This window comes from Melospiza georgiana, chromosome 4 (assembly GCF_028018845.1).
Source record: "Melospiza georgiana isolate bMelGeo1 chromosome 4, bMelGeo1.pri, whole genome shotgun sequence".
Classification (NCBI taxonomy): Eukaryota; Metazoa; Chordata; class Aves; order Passeriformes; family Passerellidae; genus Melospiza; species Melospiza georgiana.
The window spans coordinates 31,712,078-31,726,476 of NC_080433.1; the positions used below are offsets into that span (position 1 = coordinate 31,712,078).

A 14,399-nucleotide genomic window follows, 5' to 3' on the forward strand; every position below is an offset into this window, starting at 1 on the left:
TCAGAGGCACTTCACCAGCATCTCAATTCAAATCCATCAGCTTGCTAGCCTTCCCAACTTAATTAAGAGGTGTCTGAGTACATTCTATCTATACAAGAAGGCTAGGAAAGACACCACCTCCAATCTCCAGTCATTTTGGGGGCTCAGGCTGCTTGAGCCTTTCCTTTGCCCTGAGAGTAAGAAGTGATAGATAGGTCAGACACAAGCAGCAGGTGTGGGCACAGGCTTGACTTTCACACCAGTAGTTTGCAGGCAGCTCTGAGTCATTCGTACATTTATCCTAATGACAGGCTTGTGAGATGGAGAGGAATTGTGTGCTCTCATTTTATAGCTGGGAGACAGAGACTGTGTCTGCACTGTGGTGTGCAGTGCCAGAGGGGGTTAAGCATGCCCATGGCCTTGCATCTGCATTGCTGGTTGGTAGCTCTGCTGCACTTTGCATTGAACAGTCCATGCTGAACATCCACATTTCAGATCTATGCTGCCAGTCTGAATGTGACCAAGATTCACTCCATGTGTCTACCCAGATCACAAAATAAGAGATTGCCGCACTACTGAGGTGCTGACTGTATTGAAGCTCTGGAGCCAAAGTGAAGTCTGGTCCTGAGCACAGTCTCAGGCAGCAAAGAGACAGGCAGGGAGCCCAGTTCAAGCAAGGCACTCAGATTTGTCCTGTGCTGTATCAGGATGAAGATACCTCCAGACCCAGAGTATCTTAAATTCCCTGTTTGAGGCAACACAGTGTCTGAGGCAGTATTTGAAGCCTCAGATGTCTGGATCCCACCCACGTACCAAGCTTTAAACCAATTTTCAAAGCCCAGCTAGTTTCTGATACAAGGCTGTGACACCTTAATTTGATCCCAGAATTCAAAACTGCACTGGCTGCTTCAGTACCAGAAAAATACTGGCAGGAGCCCAGAGGAGAGGAGAATGAAGAAGACGCTGGAGGGGTTGACTCATGGAAATAGATAAAAAAGAGCAAAGTATTTATCACGTAGCAGAGAGATGACTAAGGGCTGGAGCCCAGGACAATTTGAAAACTGCCCACTGGTATTTTAAAGATGTGATCACTAAGCAGGGAGAGCCATTGTTCATCCTGGTTTAATGGACACAGCGTGAATAATAGTTTGACAGAAGAATACTTGAGCTGGAGATAGAGAATTCGCTCTCATGCTCTGGCTATTGTATGTGCAGATTTAAGCCCTTCTAGGATGCCTCTGCTGTGTTTGTACAGCCTGCAGCAGAGTAGGATCTGCCTCTGCAGCCTTGGGGTTTCTTGTAGCAGGTTCTTAATGATAGTCCTTTAAATTGTGCTATCACTTTTTATCCATAAGTAGTTGGGAAAAGCTTATGACCCTGCATGCTGTTTCTACCAGAAGAGCTGTCAGCCAAACTGATCATAACTGAAAAATGTGGTGCAGCCTGTTTATTCAAAATGTGTACTGAATTCTGTTATCCTGGCACAAGACTAAAACATATTCATACCATACCATGAATTTTGGGTTCTTTTCTGTCAGCAGTTAACTCAGAAGCACACAGACATTTGTACGTCCCTTTGGTCTGCTCAAGTTTTTCTCAAACCATGCCATCAGTACATCTTAGGCTGGTGCTTCATTGCCTACTTATTTCTCCTTTCTTTCTCTTTTCCCTGTTGTCTTATCTCCCAAAAGCACAAATTTTGACAGAACAAAATCCAGCAAAGGCCCTCTGCCCACCAGGATCTGTGATTTGATGGGTGACACCATCCTATGATTGAAGAATCTTCTGTTGGTTCAGCTATTTCATCATGTGATGTCTTGTGACCCAGAGCTAATGCCTGTAGAGACCCCTTGAGCTTTTCTTTTCTGGTACATGGGCTAGCACAAGCCCAGCCACTCTCTGGGGACATACCTGGCTGGGCAGCTCATGGCATGTGTGTCAGCAACTTGGCACTCCACTTTTTTATGGGCTGTTCACCAGCAAAGCACCCACGGCCATCAGGTTAAGGCGTGAGGCACAAGTTTCAGGCTTATAAACACGGGAACTCAGGGGACAGAGCACATGCATGAGTGTGCTGTCTGTCTTGACCAACAGACAGAAAGACATGAATTTAAACTATTTGTTATAATTCAGGTGTTTAATTAATTTATTATTCATGCTGGTTTTCTTCCAAGAGACTTAACCTCAACAACTCAAATACCTTTACTCATATTCAAATGACCTTAGAATTTGGCTTAGTTTGGCTTATTCATCCACTCCTAATTGTGTGGCCAAGGCAGCTTCCATCTGCATATATATTTCTTGTGAGGGAAATCAACTCATTTTTAGGAGAAGCTGAATTTCTGAGTCATTTTTAATCCATGATCTTATAACAAGATATCATTTGTAAATAGCTATGTTTATTTAAATCCATCAGTTTGCAATATACCATGTAATATTCTCAGTATTAGGCCTTTAGATATTGCTGAGACATTGCATAAGCCAAGCCCCATCATTTCAAGCTTTGTCCTGCTTGAAATAGTTTTAGCAGTTCTTCAGATCTGCCTCTATTTGGAAATGTCTATTTTTAAAATCCAGTGTAGAAAATATTAGATTCTTGTGGCTGTCCAGAAGAATTCTTTTAAGAGGCTTATTTTTTCCTTAATATTCACAGTGGGTCTGGTGCTGCTGATTTTTCTCCCTTATTCAGCATGAGAATGAAAAGCTTGTCCCAGCTGAATCTCCCAGACTGCCTTTCTCATCATGTATTTCTTGGATGGCCTGTTGGATTCAAACCTCTCTGCCATTAGCAGCCATTTTGGACAGCTGAGTGACTTGGTTTATCTTCTCCAGAATCTACTTACAGTTTTCCTTCATACATCAGATCAGTATTTTATGAGGTCTCTCTGTATGGATTAGATGATGATCCTCTGTTTCCTAACTAGACCCATCCTGTGGATCAGTACCCTCAAATCCTTTAGCCTGTGTGATTTCACTTTATACCAGCATTTATTGCATTCACAAGTTTGTATTTTACAGTTATTGCTTCTCTTTTTGTTATTTGCTCCTTGTCAGAAACATTCAGCAAATGTCCAAGCCAGCTCATCATAGTGATGTTTAGTGAGGATGGAACAGTCTCCCTGGAGTGGTGATGAAACCATGCTACCTCAGCCTTGTAGAACTAATAATGTAATCCTGCATTGGTTGTGGGGTGGTGATTAAACTTATGTAAAATTTGGTATGTTCTATAGCTGATTTTTATGGCTCTTCTAATTATTGCCAAGTGATTTTGAAATCGTGAGTAAAAATAGACAGGCTGGAGAGATCTCTTTATGGAATATTTCTTTTTGGTGATCTCATCACAGAGGCGGTGATGTGTAGGTTCAGTAGGGCTGGTCTCCATAGGTCACATCAATTACTCTTCAGTTTCTAGACAGTTGCAAATTTACTCCTGGTTAGGAGAAACTTTTTTCTGTGGGGGCTTCATGGGGATCTGTATTTTCTTAGCCTTTCCTATGATGCAGGAGTTTCTGTCTGTTGCTAGATAATGGACTAATTATATTTTCAGTCAAATCTGGCAAAAGAGCTCCAAAGTTAGTAAGAAATTGAAAGGGAGAAAAAAGCTGAGCTGCTGCCCTCTATTGCCCCAGTTCTAGTTTCTGATCATGGGACAGGAGCGCTGAAGTAAATCTGAATCATATCTTTTACTCTCAGTATTTGATCTACATTGTTAGAGATGGAGGACTTTATCCCACCATGTGAATTGGATTGTTTCATGGGTTGGGAAAGAGATCCATACACAGGATGGATTAACCATTCTGGTTAAAACACTGGCTCTGGACATGCCTTGCCCCCTGGGATCTCTGCCCCTTCAAGCCATCCTCCTTACCCCAATAATCAGCTCCCATAATTATATTCAAGTTCCACTTCTAGTGTGATGGGTAAATCAATCTGTCCTGTCTTGGCAATGTGAAAAGACTGCTTGTGGGGAGATTTCTGGTGTTCATTTCTTTTCCTTGGACTAAAGTAGCCTTGAGCTCAGTTCTTTCCTTGGAGGTTCTTCAATGTACAGTTTCTAGGTAAACCTGGGAGGAGGAAGGGTTTAGATGCTGAATGCCTGAATGCTGTCTGTGGAAGCCCGGGGAGACCTCACAATTGCAAGGTGACCCATCCACCATGTTGGAGAGCGCATGTGTTGGTAGGAAGAAAAGGAGAGAACCAAATTTCCCCTTTTCTTGTCCTCTTCATCGAGCTCTCACTTCCCTGGCCAGAGAAGGGTCCCAGACACCTGCCTCGTCCATTGTCGTTCCCAGCCACATGGCCCTAGGAACAAGGACAGTGCCATACAGGACACAACCCCGGTGAGCCCACCCTGCAGCCTTGGCCTCCAGCTGATGGCTCTTTGCACTCTAACAAATTGGCTCTATCTCCAGAAACAGCTGCAATGCTGGATCTGCCTTAGTGCTTCTCCATCTGGCTCCTCTTTATCACTTCTTTTTTTCCCCTGAGTTAATTTCTTTTGTGTTGCTCTTCCTTTCCCAGCATTTACTTCTTTGCTACACTATTTAAAACAACTCTTTCATTCTCTACTTCTTGTGGATGCTAGTGAGTTTAATTTTTTTCCAGCTTTGTATTTTGATTTCTCTTTTTCTGCTTTTATCTCTGCTTATCCCTTCTTTCTGTCTTTCTCTGCCTAGTCTTTGCTGTTCCTCTGTTTAGGAAGGATGCTTTGCTGGGGCTGATTGATGGTCCATTAGAAATAGATTAACAGGCGAGGATTGACTAGAGAAACAGATGTCAAGGAGGGAAGGACAGACAGAGGAACAGGTGACCTTTTCCACAAGTAAGATGCAAGCATGGTTTTTCAAACATCAGTTGCTCCCTACAAGAGCACGAGAGAATGTATGGAAAGCAGAGAGGAGAATAAGCCCACCATCATAACCTGTTGTTTTTTTGCATTGCTTATTTTCACTGACATAATGGTTTGATTCAGACTGAAATTGGCATCTCAGTTTAACATACAGACCTGGTGTTCTCAGCAGCTGTTACTGCTGGGTCTCAGTGAAGTGATCTTCATCTCTCCCTTCCCTCATGCACTTGTTCATTCCTTCTCTCTCTTCTCTTATCTCTACTCTTTTTTCCATCATTTTCAGGGTGGTTTTGCTTTTCATATGTAACTATGGATGGAAATTGATCCATCTCCACTTTTCTCATTTTAAAGACATGGACTATTTTAATAAAAAGCTGCAATGAGGAGTGCAAGAAATTAACAAAGGGCATGGGAAGCCAGAGCTGTGAGGAGCAGTTTCCAGATCAGTTGTTCACCTGGAAGGATACTGGCCCCTGGGGGCCTCAGAGCAGGGGTTAAAGCAGACTCCAGCTTCAGGCAGAGAGCCAGAACCAGAACTGCATTCCTCCCTCACTTCCCTTTCCGCCAGCTCTATAGGTAACAGGCATGGTCAATGCAAAGGCCACCCTTCAGCAAAACAACAATTTTGCAGACTATGGGGAGAGACCATGACTTCCCTTCCTTGTGGGCACTAATACTGAGTTAAAAAATATTGGCTCTGACCTGCAGGGACTCACTTTTTTGTTTCCACAGGGCCAGGAATGTCTGTCCTCTCTTGCTCTCTACAACAGCCATTTGCAGTTTTCTTGTTCCCATCCATTTTATGTGATGCTTTAAAGAGTGGCTTGGTGGTCAGGCAGAGCTCAGACCAATGCAAAGGAAGATGCACCCTCTTTATTTTTCAACACTCATCTTGTGTCATTCTTGGATTTTTCACCTTGTGCACTTGCCTTTCTCCTCTTCCTGTCCATTTCTTTGTATTCTTCACCCTGTCCTTCTCTCCCTGTCCCCTACAGATAGGTTTTAGCAGTGTGGTCCTCCTTGCTGTTGTCTTGTCTAGTTTGATATTTTCTTGGGTAATTATTGAGACCACGCTGAGGATAGAGGCATAATACAGATGGAGCAAGACCAGGAAATGAATGGATACAAGGGTTCAGTGGGGAAAGGGGGAGAGAAAAATGGGGAAGTGAAAAAATGAAGGGGAAAGGGGCATATTGGTGCAGTGATATTTAGAGGAAGATGGAGAACTGCTTTCCAGTCATTTAAATGGTTTCAAAATTTCAGGGAAAAAAAAAAAAAAAGCACCAGCTACCTGTGGAAACCTCAGAGGAAGAAATTCTTGAATGAAGAGGTTGACTGCAAATCAGCCATTTTTGCTCTCCTTCAAGAAATACTCAAGTTCTTTGCCCCAAACAAGTTCTTTACCCAAAATAAGTTCTTTGCCCCGCCTTTAGCCAGGGGGACGGGATCTGAGGTAGGATGTAGGAGATGCTTGGTCAGCCTTGGCTGTGTGAGTGGCTGTGAGGCTCCTGATTTTCTCTAGTAAAAAAAGTTGTTAGAGATCAAATCTATGGTGAAGGTAGCAAATCTGCAAAGGAATTGGAGTGCAAGTGTCACTGTCCAGCTCCACTCTAGTCTTACCCAGGGAAATTTGCAACTCCCTACAAACCCTGTTCCCTGGGAACGGTAACAATTTATTTCCCATAATTTCAGGGCTCTTTCAGTTCTGACTCTCTGAATTTGCATTCTCTCTAGCCAGAGGAATTGACCAACATCTTGGAAATCAGCAATGTTGTCTTCACAAGCATGTTTGCCCTGGAGATGATCCTGAAACTTGCTGCTTTTGGTCTCTTTGATTACCTTCGCAACCCCTACAACATCTTTGACAGTATCATCGTCATCATCAGGTGACAAGGGCTTGGGGATCAGCTGAAATACACACAGAAAAGAGTACCACAAAGCTTTCAGAGTATTTCAAAAAGGATTTAGCAGCTACACTGAGGAGCTGGGCTGATGCACAAGGCCAAGGATTGGGAGACCAAGATGTCTTTTCCCAGTGCTTGGTGTTGGTGCTATGGAAGCCACACTGCATTTTTGTCCCGTAGTTCTCTCCTCTGTGGAGTGGAGGCAGTTGCAACTGCCTTGTTAAGTTCACAACAAATGTTAGCTGTGAAATATTTTGAAAATGCACAAATTGAAGATGTTAGAAAGGTTTAAAGTGTGATAGAAGAACTTGTCTTGCTGGAATTTGGTGCTGCAAGCCTTTCTTAATTCCTGCAACATGTACTGCCACGTTCATGTTCTTAAGGAATAAATGCAGCTTTCATAATACAAGGATAAGCCTGCAGTTCATACTTCTGTCTTGCTCAGACAGATTTTCTCTCTCATCCCTTTGTACTACTGAAACAGGGGTCTCCTTGAGCCAGGTTTCATAAGCGCTTGGAGACCTATTTCACACCCAAGATAGCTCAGTTACCTTAGAAGGCATAAAATCAGCAGGATGGCTTCTTTGGTAGTGTTGGAAACAAAAAGGTTTTATTAAAAGACAAAATAACAAAACTCTCTACAGAGAAAAACCGAGCCAGGTGCAAGAGGTCCTCCTGCCCCTGGTAAAACACCTCACAAAAGCGATTAGTTTCTTTGTTCTCTTCTTTTTCTAGTAAATTGCTCAGGCGGGACTTTTTGGCTCCTATCCAATTAGCTATCCTTAAGTTTGAGGTGAAGTCCCCCAGGTCCTATGAGAAGTCTTTTCACCTAATTGAGGAGAGAAACTTCTAGGCTTATTTCCTTTTTGAGGGAGCGAAAGATAGTTTTGCCACTCCGTCAACAAGGGGCACATTCCTATGTTCTGCCAATGCCAAAGTGAAGACTTAGCGTTGTTATTCCTTGTTTTCTTCTGTTTGCTCACTTGCATTTTGATTTGTGCCTCGTCCTTGCCATGCCTGTCTGGACCACAGCATCTGGGAGATCATTGGCCAGGCAGATGGGGGCTTGTCTGTGCTGAGGACGTTCCGCCTGCTCCGCGTGCTGAAGCTGGTGCGCTTCATGCCGGCTCTGCGCCGACAGCTGGTGGTGCTGATGAAGACTATGGACAACGTAGCCACCTTCTGCATGCTCCTCATGCTCTTCATCTTCATATTCAGGTGAGCAGGCAGTCGGCTCACGGTGTGCTGGCGTGGCACTGTGTGGCTCATGGGGACAGCAGCTTCAGAGCATGACTGCATAACTCATCTTGCCCTTTGTTTCAGGCCAAGACAGTACTGACAAATATTTATTTTTTCATAAGGGCTGAACTCGATCCTGCTTTAAATTGGATTCAGCAGCTGAGGGTTTTGGCCCGGATGGGGTGGTGAAATACTGCCAGCAAATGCAGATATTGAGCATAATGTCCCATTACAGGATAGGTGAAGTCTACTGCTAATCAGGACTATCTACAGCAACAGTTCAGTCTGGAGGCTGATTCTGGCAGAAGAGCAGCAGGAAGCAACCAAGAAAGTTTGTCTGTGCATGCCATGGATGCTGATAGCAAGATGAAGACATATGAGAGCAAAAAGGACAGTAGAAAGGACAGATCTGACTGAGAGGTTGGAGGGAATATATGAGCTCTGAGTCAGAAGAGATGGAAAGCAAATTTTTTGGTGACCCTACAGGGTTGCAATATGTAGTTCCTTCTTCACAGATAGCTCCTAGTGGTCTGATTGTGTTGCTGTACCCCTTGCTTCTGTGATGTTGCATTAGATTTTCATGTGAAGAGAATTACTCTCATGAGTTCATTGTGGTAGCAGAAATATTTATATTTGACATCATCTTGTTCCAAAGCATCCTGGGAATGCACATCTTTGGTTGCAAGTTCAGCCTCAGGACAGACACAGGAGATACAGTTCCCGACCGGAAGAATTTTGATTCCCTGCTGTGGGCCATCGTCACCGTCTTCCAGGTGAGCCCACTTTGCTCTCTACGGGTGGGCCAGGGCAAAGTGAAGAGGGTCAGGAGATGCTTGTTCCTCACTGAGGAGCACTGCACTGACTCCTGACAGCACAAAAGGTTGTGGAGGAAGAACAATTGCATATAGGAACCAAACACCTGGTGTACATCTCATACAGGGGCCTTTCTCCTTCCTAGGAGACAGTGCGCAAAGGTCACTCCTGTTGTGGCAACTCCCAAGTTTTACATTCAGCACATGACTGTCCTAATGGCTGTTCTTGTTTCTTCTTGCTCAGCTAACAGCTGGACAGAGACAGTGGGTGTGTGTTAATGGGGAAGGTCAGAGGCCTGGTCTGGTCCTGATGTGTATTCTCTGACTATCCTTTTCTGGGAATATACTTCATGTTCTTCCATCATGTTTTCTGACTTTCTCGTCCTCTCTTGCAGATCCTAACCCAGGAGGACTGGAATGTTGTACTCTATAATGGCATGGCCTCCACCTCACCTTGGGCTTCCCTCTACTTTGTGGCTCTCATGACATTTGGGAATTATGTACTCTTCAATCTTCTGGTGGCCATTCTTGTGGAGGGATTCCAGGCTGAGGTGAGCTGCCGCCAAGGCTTCATCAGAAGAGGAATAGAGGTGCTAAAAAGGGATCCTTTGTGACACTTTGAGGATACTGAACTGAAGGACTTAGAAAATATCACCCCTCTTTAATTTCACTCTTGAAATAACCCTTGTTAGGGTAGTATTCCATTAAGCAAAAGAAAAAAAAATGAGTGTTACTCCTTGCAAGGAAAGAGGCTCTCTGGAAGGAGATTCACAATTTCTGTTCTGCGTAGCACAACAGAAGCTACCTTAGGGTGAGCCCTTTGCCCATCCAAAGAAGCAGTGCAGTCTTTCAGCCATCCCAAATCACAGAAGACTCTTTCCAGTGCTCACATGATGCCTGACTGCCAAGGACAATTTTGCAGTTGTTCCAGAAATGAAAGACAGAAACAAGTGGTCTTTTGTGTTTGAGTTTCCAACTTCTAAATCTGTGTGTTCCAGGGTGATGCCAACCGGTCATACTCAGATGAAGATCAGAGTTCTTCAAACATGGAGGAGTTTGATCAATTCCAAGAGGTCCAGGAAGGCTCAGGTACAATGGCTCAAACAGTCTTATTTGCTTGGGTCCTACTGCTGTTTGGTGGGAAACCTAAAAGCAGATTCTGCAGAAAATTTACTCCCACTTCTGAGAACTTGCCAGTTTTTATTTTGAACTTTATGCCGGTTTGTGGTGTTATTTGTGGAAAAACAGAGACATGTTGGCATCCTGAGGAATGTGGTAGCTAAGTGGAACAGTTCTTGAATGACCTCCAGAACAGCAACTGGAAGTGAGAAGTGAGGCTGTCTCTGGTTATCTTCAAGGTCACTATTTCAGGAACACTGTATCCAAATCTGAAACTCACATTTGGAGAAGGGATACCAAGATGGTAAAAAGGACTCAGGCAAATCTGGAAGCCTTGCCTCATAGTGAGAGACTAATGAAGCTTAGAGAAATCAGGAAAGTTACTTGATCACTCTCTCTGTAGTTGTAGACCAGAAGGAGGAGGTTGTGGTGGTAGATAGCTCTTTAATTGAGCAGAAAAAAGCATAATGAGATTGGAAAGGTCGGAAACTCAAGCTAGACAAATTCAGGCTGAAAAAAAGCCATATATTTTCAAGGAGAGATAATTAACAGTGGGAACAACCTGAGTAGAAACCGCCTGCTAAGGTCTCTATCCCTCAAAGACTGAAAGTATTTCTACAAGAGATATTATACTTCAAACAGGACTTGGTGGCAGGGCGCAATGAGAGTAGCCTGCTCTGCAATGGATGGTGAGCCAGAAGTTGAAAGGGACAGAGAGCCAGGCAGGAGGCCAGGGGCCACGCTGCACACTCTTGCACAAGGTGAGCAGAGCAAGTCCACTGACACTAGTAAGGATCTGCCAATGGTTCAGTAATTACCAGGCAAACCCACAGTGGTGAGGAAGGTCTAAGGTCAAGCCAAGTCCAGTTAGCAAGACAAGATCAGGACCAGCAAGGTGCAAGGACAGGCACAAGCATACTCACAGCACAACTCAGACAAGCACCACGGGCACATTTCTGAGCATAAATGCAGCTCCCACAGCAGGGAGCAGTGGCTCCAGTTTTTGGCTCACAGTTTTTTCCTGCAACTAAGCTCTTTTCAAAGCAGTCCTATCCTGAGCTACATGGTTGTACCATATCAGAGCTTATGCTGAATGCAGGCAGTCAGACCCCCGAGATGGCAGAGGAGGAAGAGGTTACAGAGGTGTTAGTGGAGTCATGACTGCCTGTCATGCAGACGTGGATAGGTGACCTTCATTATGCAAAAAGTGAAACAAAAACGATTGCTCCAGTCCTTTCAGGCATTAAAATTCAACACCCTGTCCTTTCCATGCATCTCAAAAAATGCTGATGGTCATTGGCAGGACTTAAGATTTCCTTCAAAAGTGTCCTACATCTTAAAGGTCAAGGATCAGTCATTTGAAGAAGGGCAGTGTAGTAGGATAGACTGGCATGCAGTTTTTGTATGGAGTATGATTGCAGGAATTTTAAGGTGACCTCAGTACATGGATGGCTGTGGCTATCCCTATATCTTAGTCTCTTGCTCAGTGTTTCAGCCTAACTACTTTAGGTAGCCAATCTGACAGCTGGTGGAATTTGTTCAGACCTGAAGATGCTGGTGTCTGCTCTTGGCATGCAGAAGCATGCTCTTGTCCCTCTGTTCGCCTTCATGCTCTGCCTGTCAGTCTGAGGCTGCCTGGCCACCACTCTGCTCGTTGTGGTTGGTTTTGGAGGCTGAGGAAATGACTTTTAAGCCTTCTCAACTTGCACTGCCTTTGTCACCACACCCTAAATTGGAGAAATTGATGTTGATTGGTGCTAAAGGGCTAACAATCTGTTACCTACTGTTAACATCCTAAACTGCTTAGGCATCAAAACAGCCACTGGATAGTGAGGAACCCAACTTCTTCTTTACTCATTCTTCTTTCTGCCTCTTTCCACTCAGATCCCAAGCTCTGTGCAATTCCTGTGACACCTAATGGGCACCTGGACCCATCCTTGCCCTCTTCCAACCCACCAGTGGCTTCTGGGGGGGTGACCAACTCTTCACGCAACTCACTGCAGCTTGACCAGATCCGAGTTGCCGTTGGCTCCCGGAAGAGCAGTGTGATGTCCCTGGGGAGAATGACTTATGACCAGCGGTCCTTGGTGAGTGAGGGAGTAGAAATGTGTGTCATACCCTTCCTTTGAAGGCCAACCACTTTGTTGGTTTTCTGCCATCATCTGGGGATTTCTGGGAAGGATTGCCCTGCTGCTGTAGACTTCTGACACAACTCTATTGCCTGTCTTTAGAATCCAGGTCAGTACACATTATTTTTCTAAATTTCCATATTTTTGAAGTCTATTTCAAGATTAGTTATCTATAATCCTTTGAGTGTGGGAGAGGGAGAACACCAAGAAGACGGTCTCCCTCTTACAGTGGAACATGTTTTTCCTCCTTGCCTTTTTCCTTGTTTTCCTAGATTAAAAGACACAAAATGTTGTCTTGAGTTAAGAAGTCATGGCAGAACCACCAAGTCCCATTACAGATGGGATTGTATCAGAGCTTTTGTAACAGTGGAAATCTTGTTTTTGAGCTCCCCATGGCTCATTCTCCTGCCCCATAGCACTTCCCCAAGCATGCGAGTTTGTCAACCAGTGCATCTCAGACCTGCTCACCATGTAACATCAGCTTCTGGGCTTTCTACCCACTGGCATACACGGCTCTGGGGAGTGCCTTGGTGCTTAAAGAGTTCGTGCCCCTGTTATTTCCAAACAGAGAGTGCTAGCAGCCATGTACTACATGATACCTTGCTCATGTGGTTGGACTAGGCTGTAACCAACAAGCCTGTTTCTCTCATTTCTCCCTTTTACTAAGACTGGACTCAAAGATGGTGTGTCAGATGATCCATCACCCTGTTCCTTGTGTTATGCTTAACCCCAGCGCGGTGTAAAAAGCTGCCAGTCAGATTCTTTGAGAACTTTACTCTTGCTCTGTGTTGGTGTAAGTAACAATATCAGGCACCTGGCCTTTGGCTTTATTACTTCCCTTCCCTGAAAGTGCTTTGCACACAGATGGTGCTATAAAGTAATCACAGTCAACACCATTGCTAACTCATTACCAATTTATTGTCAGATTTACTGAGGTTGCTGCTGAATTCCCACCATGCAACTTGCTCAGTGTCTGATAAATGGCAGCCTTCTGGCTTAGGGGCTCAGGGAGCAGTCTGAGTTCTGAGAGAGGAGCACATGCTCCCTCCCTCCTTGTGCCCAGAGTCACCGAGTCCCCATCCCACTCTGTTACAGTCCAGCTCCCGCAGCTCCCACTATGGCGCCTGGAGCCGCAGTGGAGCCTGGGGAAGCCGTCGCTCCAGCTGGAACAGCCTGGCCCGGGGACACAGCCTGAAACACAAACCTCCCTCTGCTGAGCACGAGTCCCTCCTGTCTGGGGAAGCGCACAAGGCGGCAGATGGGGAGCCGGATGGGACAGGAAGGGTGCTTCATCACCGCCGGACACTCTCTCTGGATAACAAAGGCTCCTGTGACCTGCTGGAGTTGGCCTCGGTCCCTTCTGGCCACAGAGTGACCCACAGGCTGGGAGCACCGCCTGGGGCCAGTGAGCATCAGGACTGCAATGGCAAAATGCCCAGTATTGTCAAGGAGATCTTCCCAAAGATGAACAACCACAAAGAACGGGGAGAGGATGATGAAGAAATAGATTATGTGAGTGCTTGGTGGAGGACTCTGGGGTTACATCACAGTGCTCTGGGATACCCCAAATCCATCATCAAATTTCAGTCTCCTTGCGTGTGGATGGGAAAGCTTGCAAAGATGCTTTAGGAGAGCTGGAGGACAGCTGGAGGACTAAATGCAGATAGGACTTTCTAGGCACAGACAAGCTCACACCACCTTGTCAGGCTGCTTGCAAGGCAGGTGGGTGGTGGGAGGAAGGCAGGTGTGCAACATACATGTGGTCAGTCAGGGGCTGTTATTTCAGAGCAGTGCAGCCAGTGATTTCTACAAGGCAGGGGAGGTCAGGCAGTGCAAGAGTGAGAGTTTTGCGTGGGGAACATCGGCAGACCAGAGCAGGAAGCACAGGCACCACAGACAAGGCAAGTGGGTTTTGTGGTATCAGCCTGGGGGACAGCAATCTGTGAGCAGATCAGAGAGTGGAAAAAGTGGAGTGAGGGTCAGTAGAAATTTGAACAGACATAAATGTCTGTAAGAAATTCTCAGCCCAAGTGCCAAAAGAAAGCCTTCTTGTCCTGGCTTCTGATTTAGCTGAGGTAGGGAGGAAACATGGGCCTCGTGTAACACAGTCCCTCCAACACCTCTAAGAAGGCAACATGGGACAGCATCCTACTCTAGAAGGGACACCAGCAGTTTTATTTTCATGATCTGGGGAGGAAACCAGATGCCAAGAGGTAAACAAGCCCTGGCAAAGCAGCTTCTACCTTCTTTTCCATGACTTGTTGCCTTTGAGTTGATTTTCTCAATTGAGGGATTAAAAAAAAGCAGGTAGTGGTGCATTTGAGTCAGATGTGAAAGGAAGAATGTCTCTCTCAGGCAAGTGGGAAGG

At 45.2% G+C, this 14,399-nt stretch overlaps 1 protein-coding gene across 3 annotated transcripts in view; it reads left to right on the forward strand.

Moving 5' to 3' along the window:
* CACNA1I (calcium voltage-gated channel subunit alpha1 I) overlaps positions 1-14,399 on the forward strand; it is an 85,294-nt gene that overhangs the window by 44,145 nt on the left and 26,750 nt on the right. For all 3 annotated transcript variants that reach the window (XM_058023735.1, XM_058023734.1, XM_058023736.1), the window contains exons 9-15: positions 6,563-6,714; positions 7,765-7,950; positions 8,627-8,744; positions 9,179-9,334; positions 9,782-9,872; positions 11,787-11,989; positions 13,127-13,543. In XM_058023735.1, coding sequence (XP_057879718.1) covers positions 6,563-6,714; positions 7,765-7,950; positions 8,627-8,744; positions 9,179-9,334; positions 9,782-9,872; positions 11,787-11,989; positions 13,127-13,543 — 1,323 coding nt within the window. The remainder of the gene's footprint in view (positions 1-6,562; positions 6,715-7,764; positions 7,951-8,626; positions 8,745-9,178; positions 9,335-9,781; positions 9,873-11,786; positions 11,990-13,126; positions 13,544-14,399) is intronic.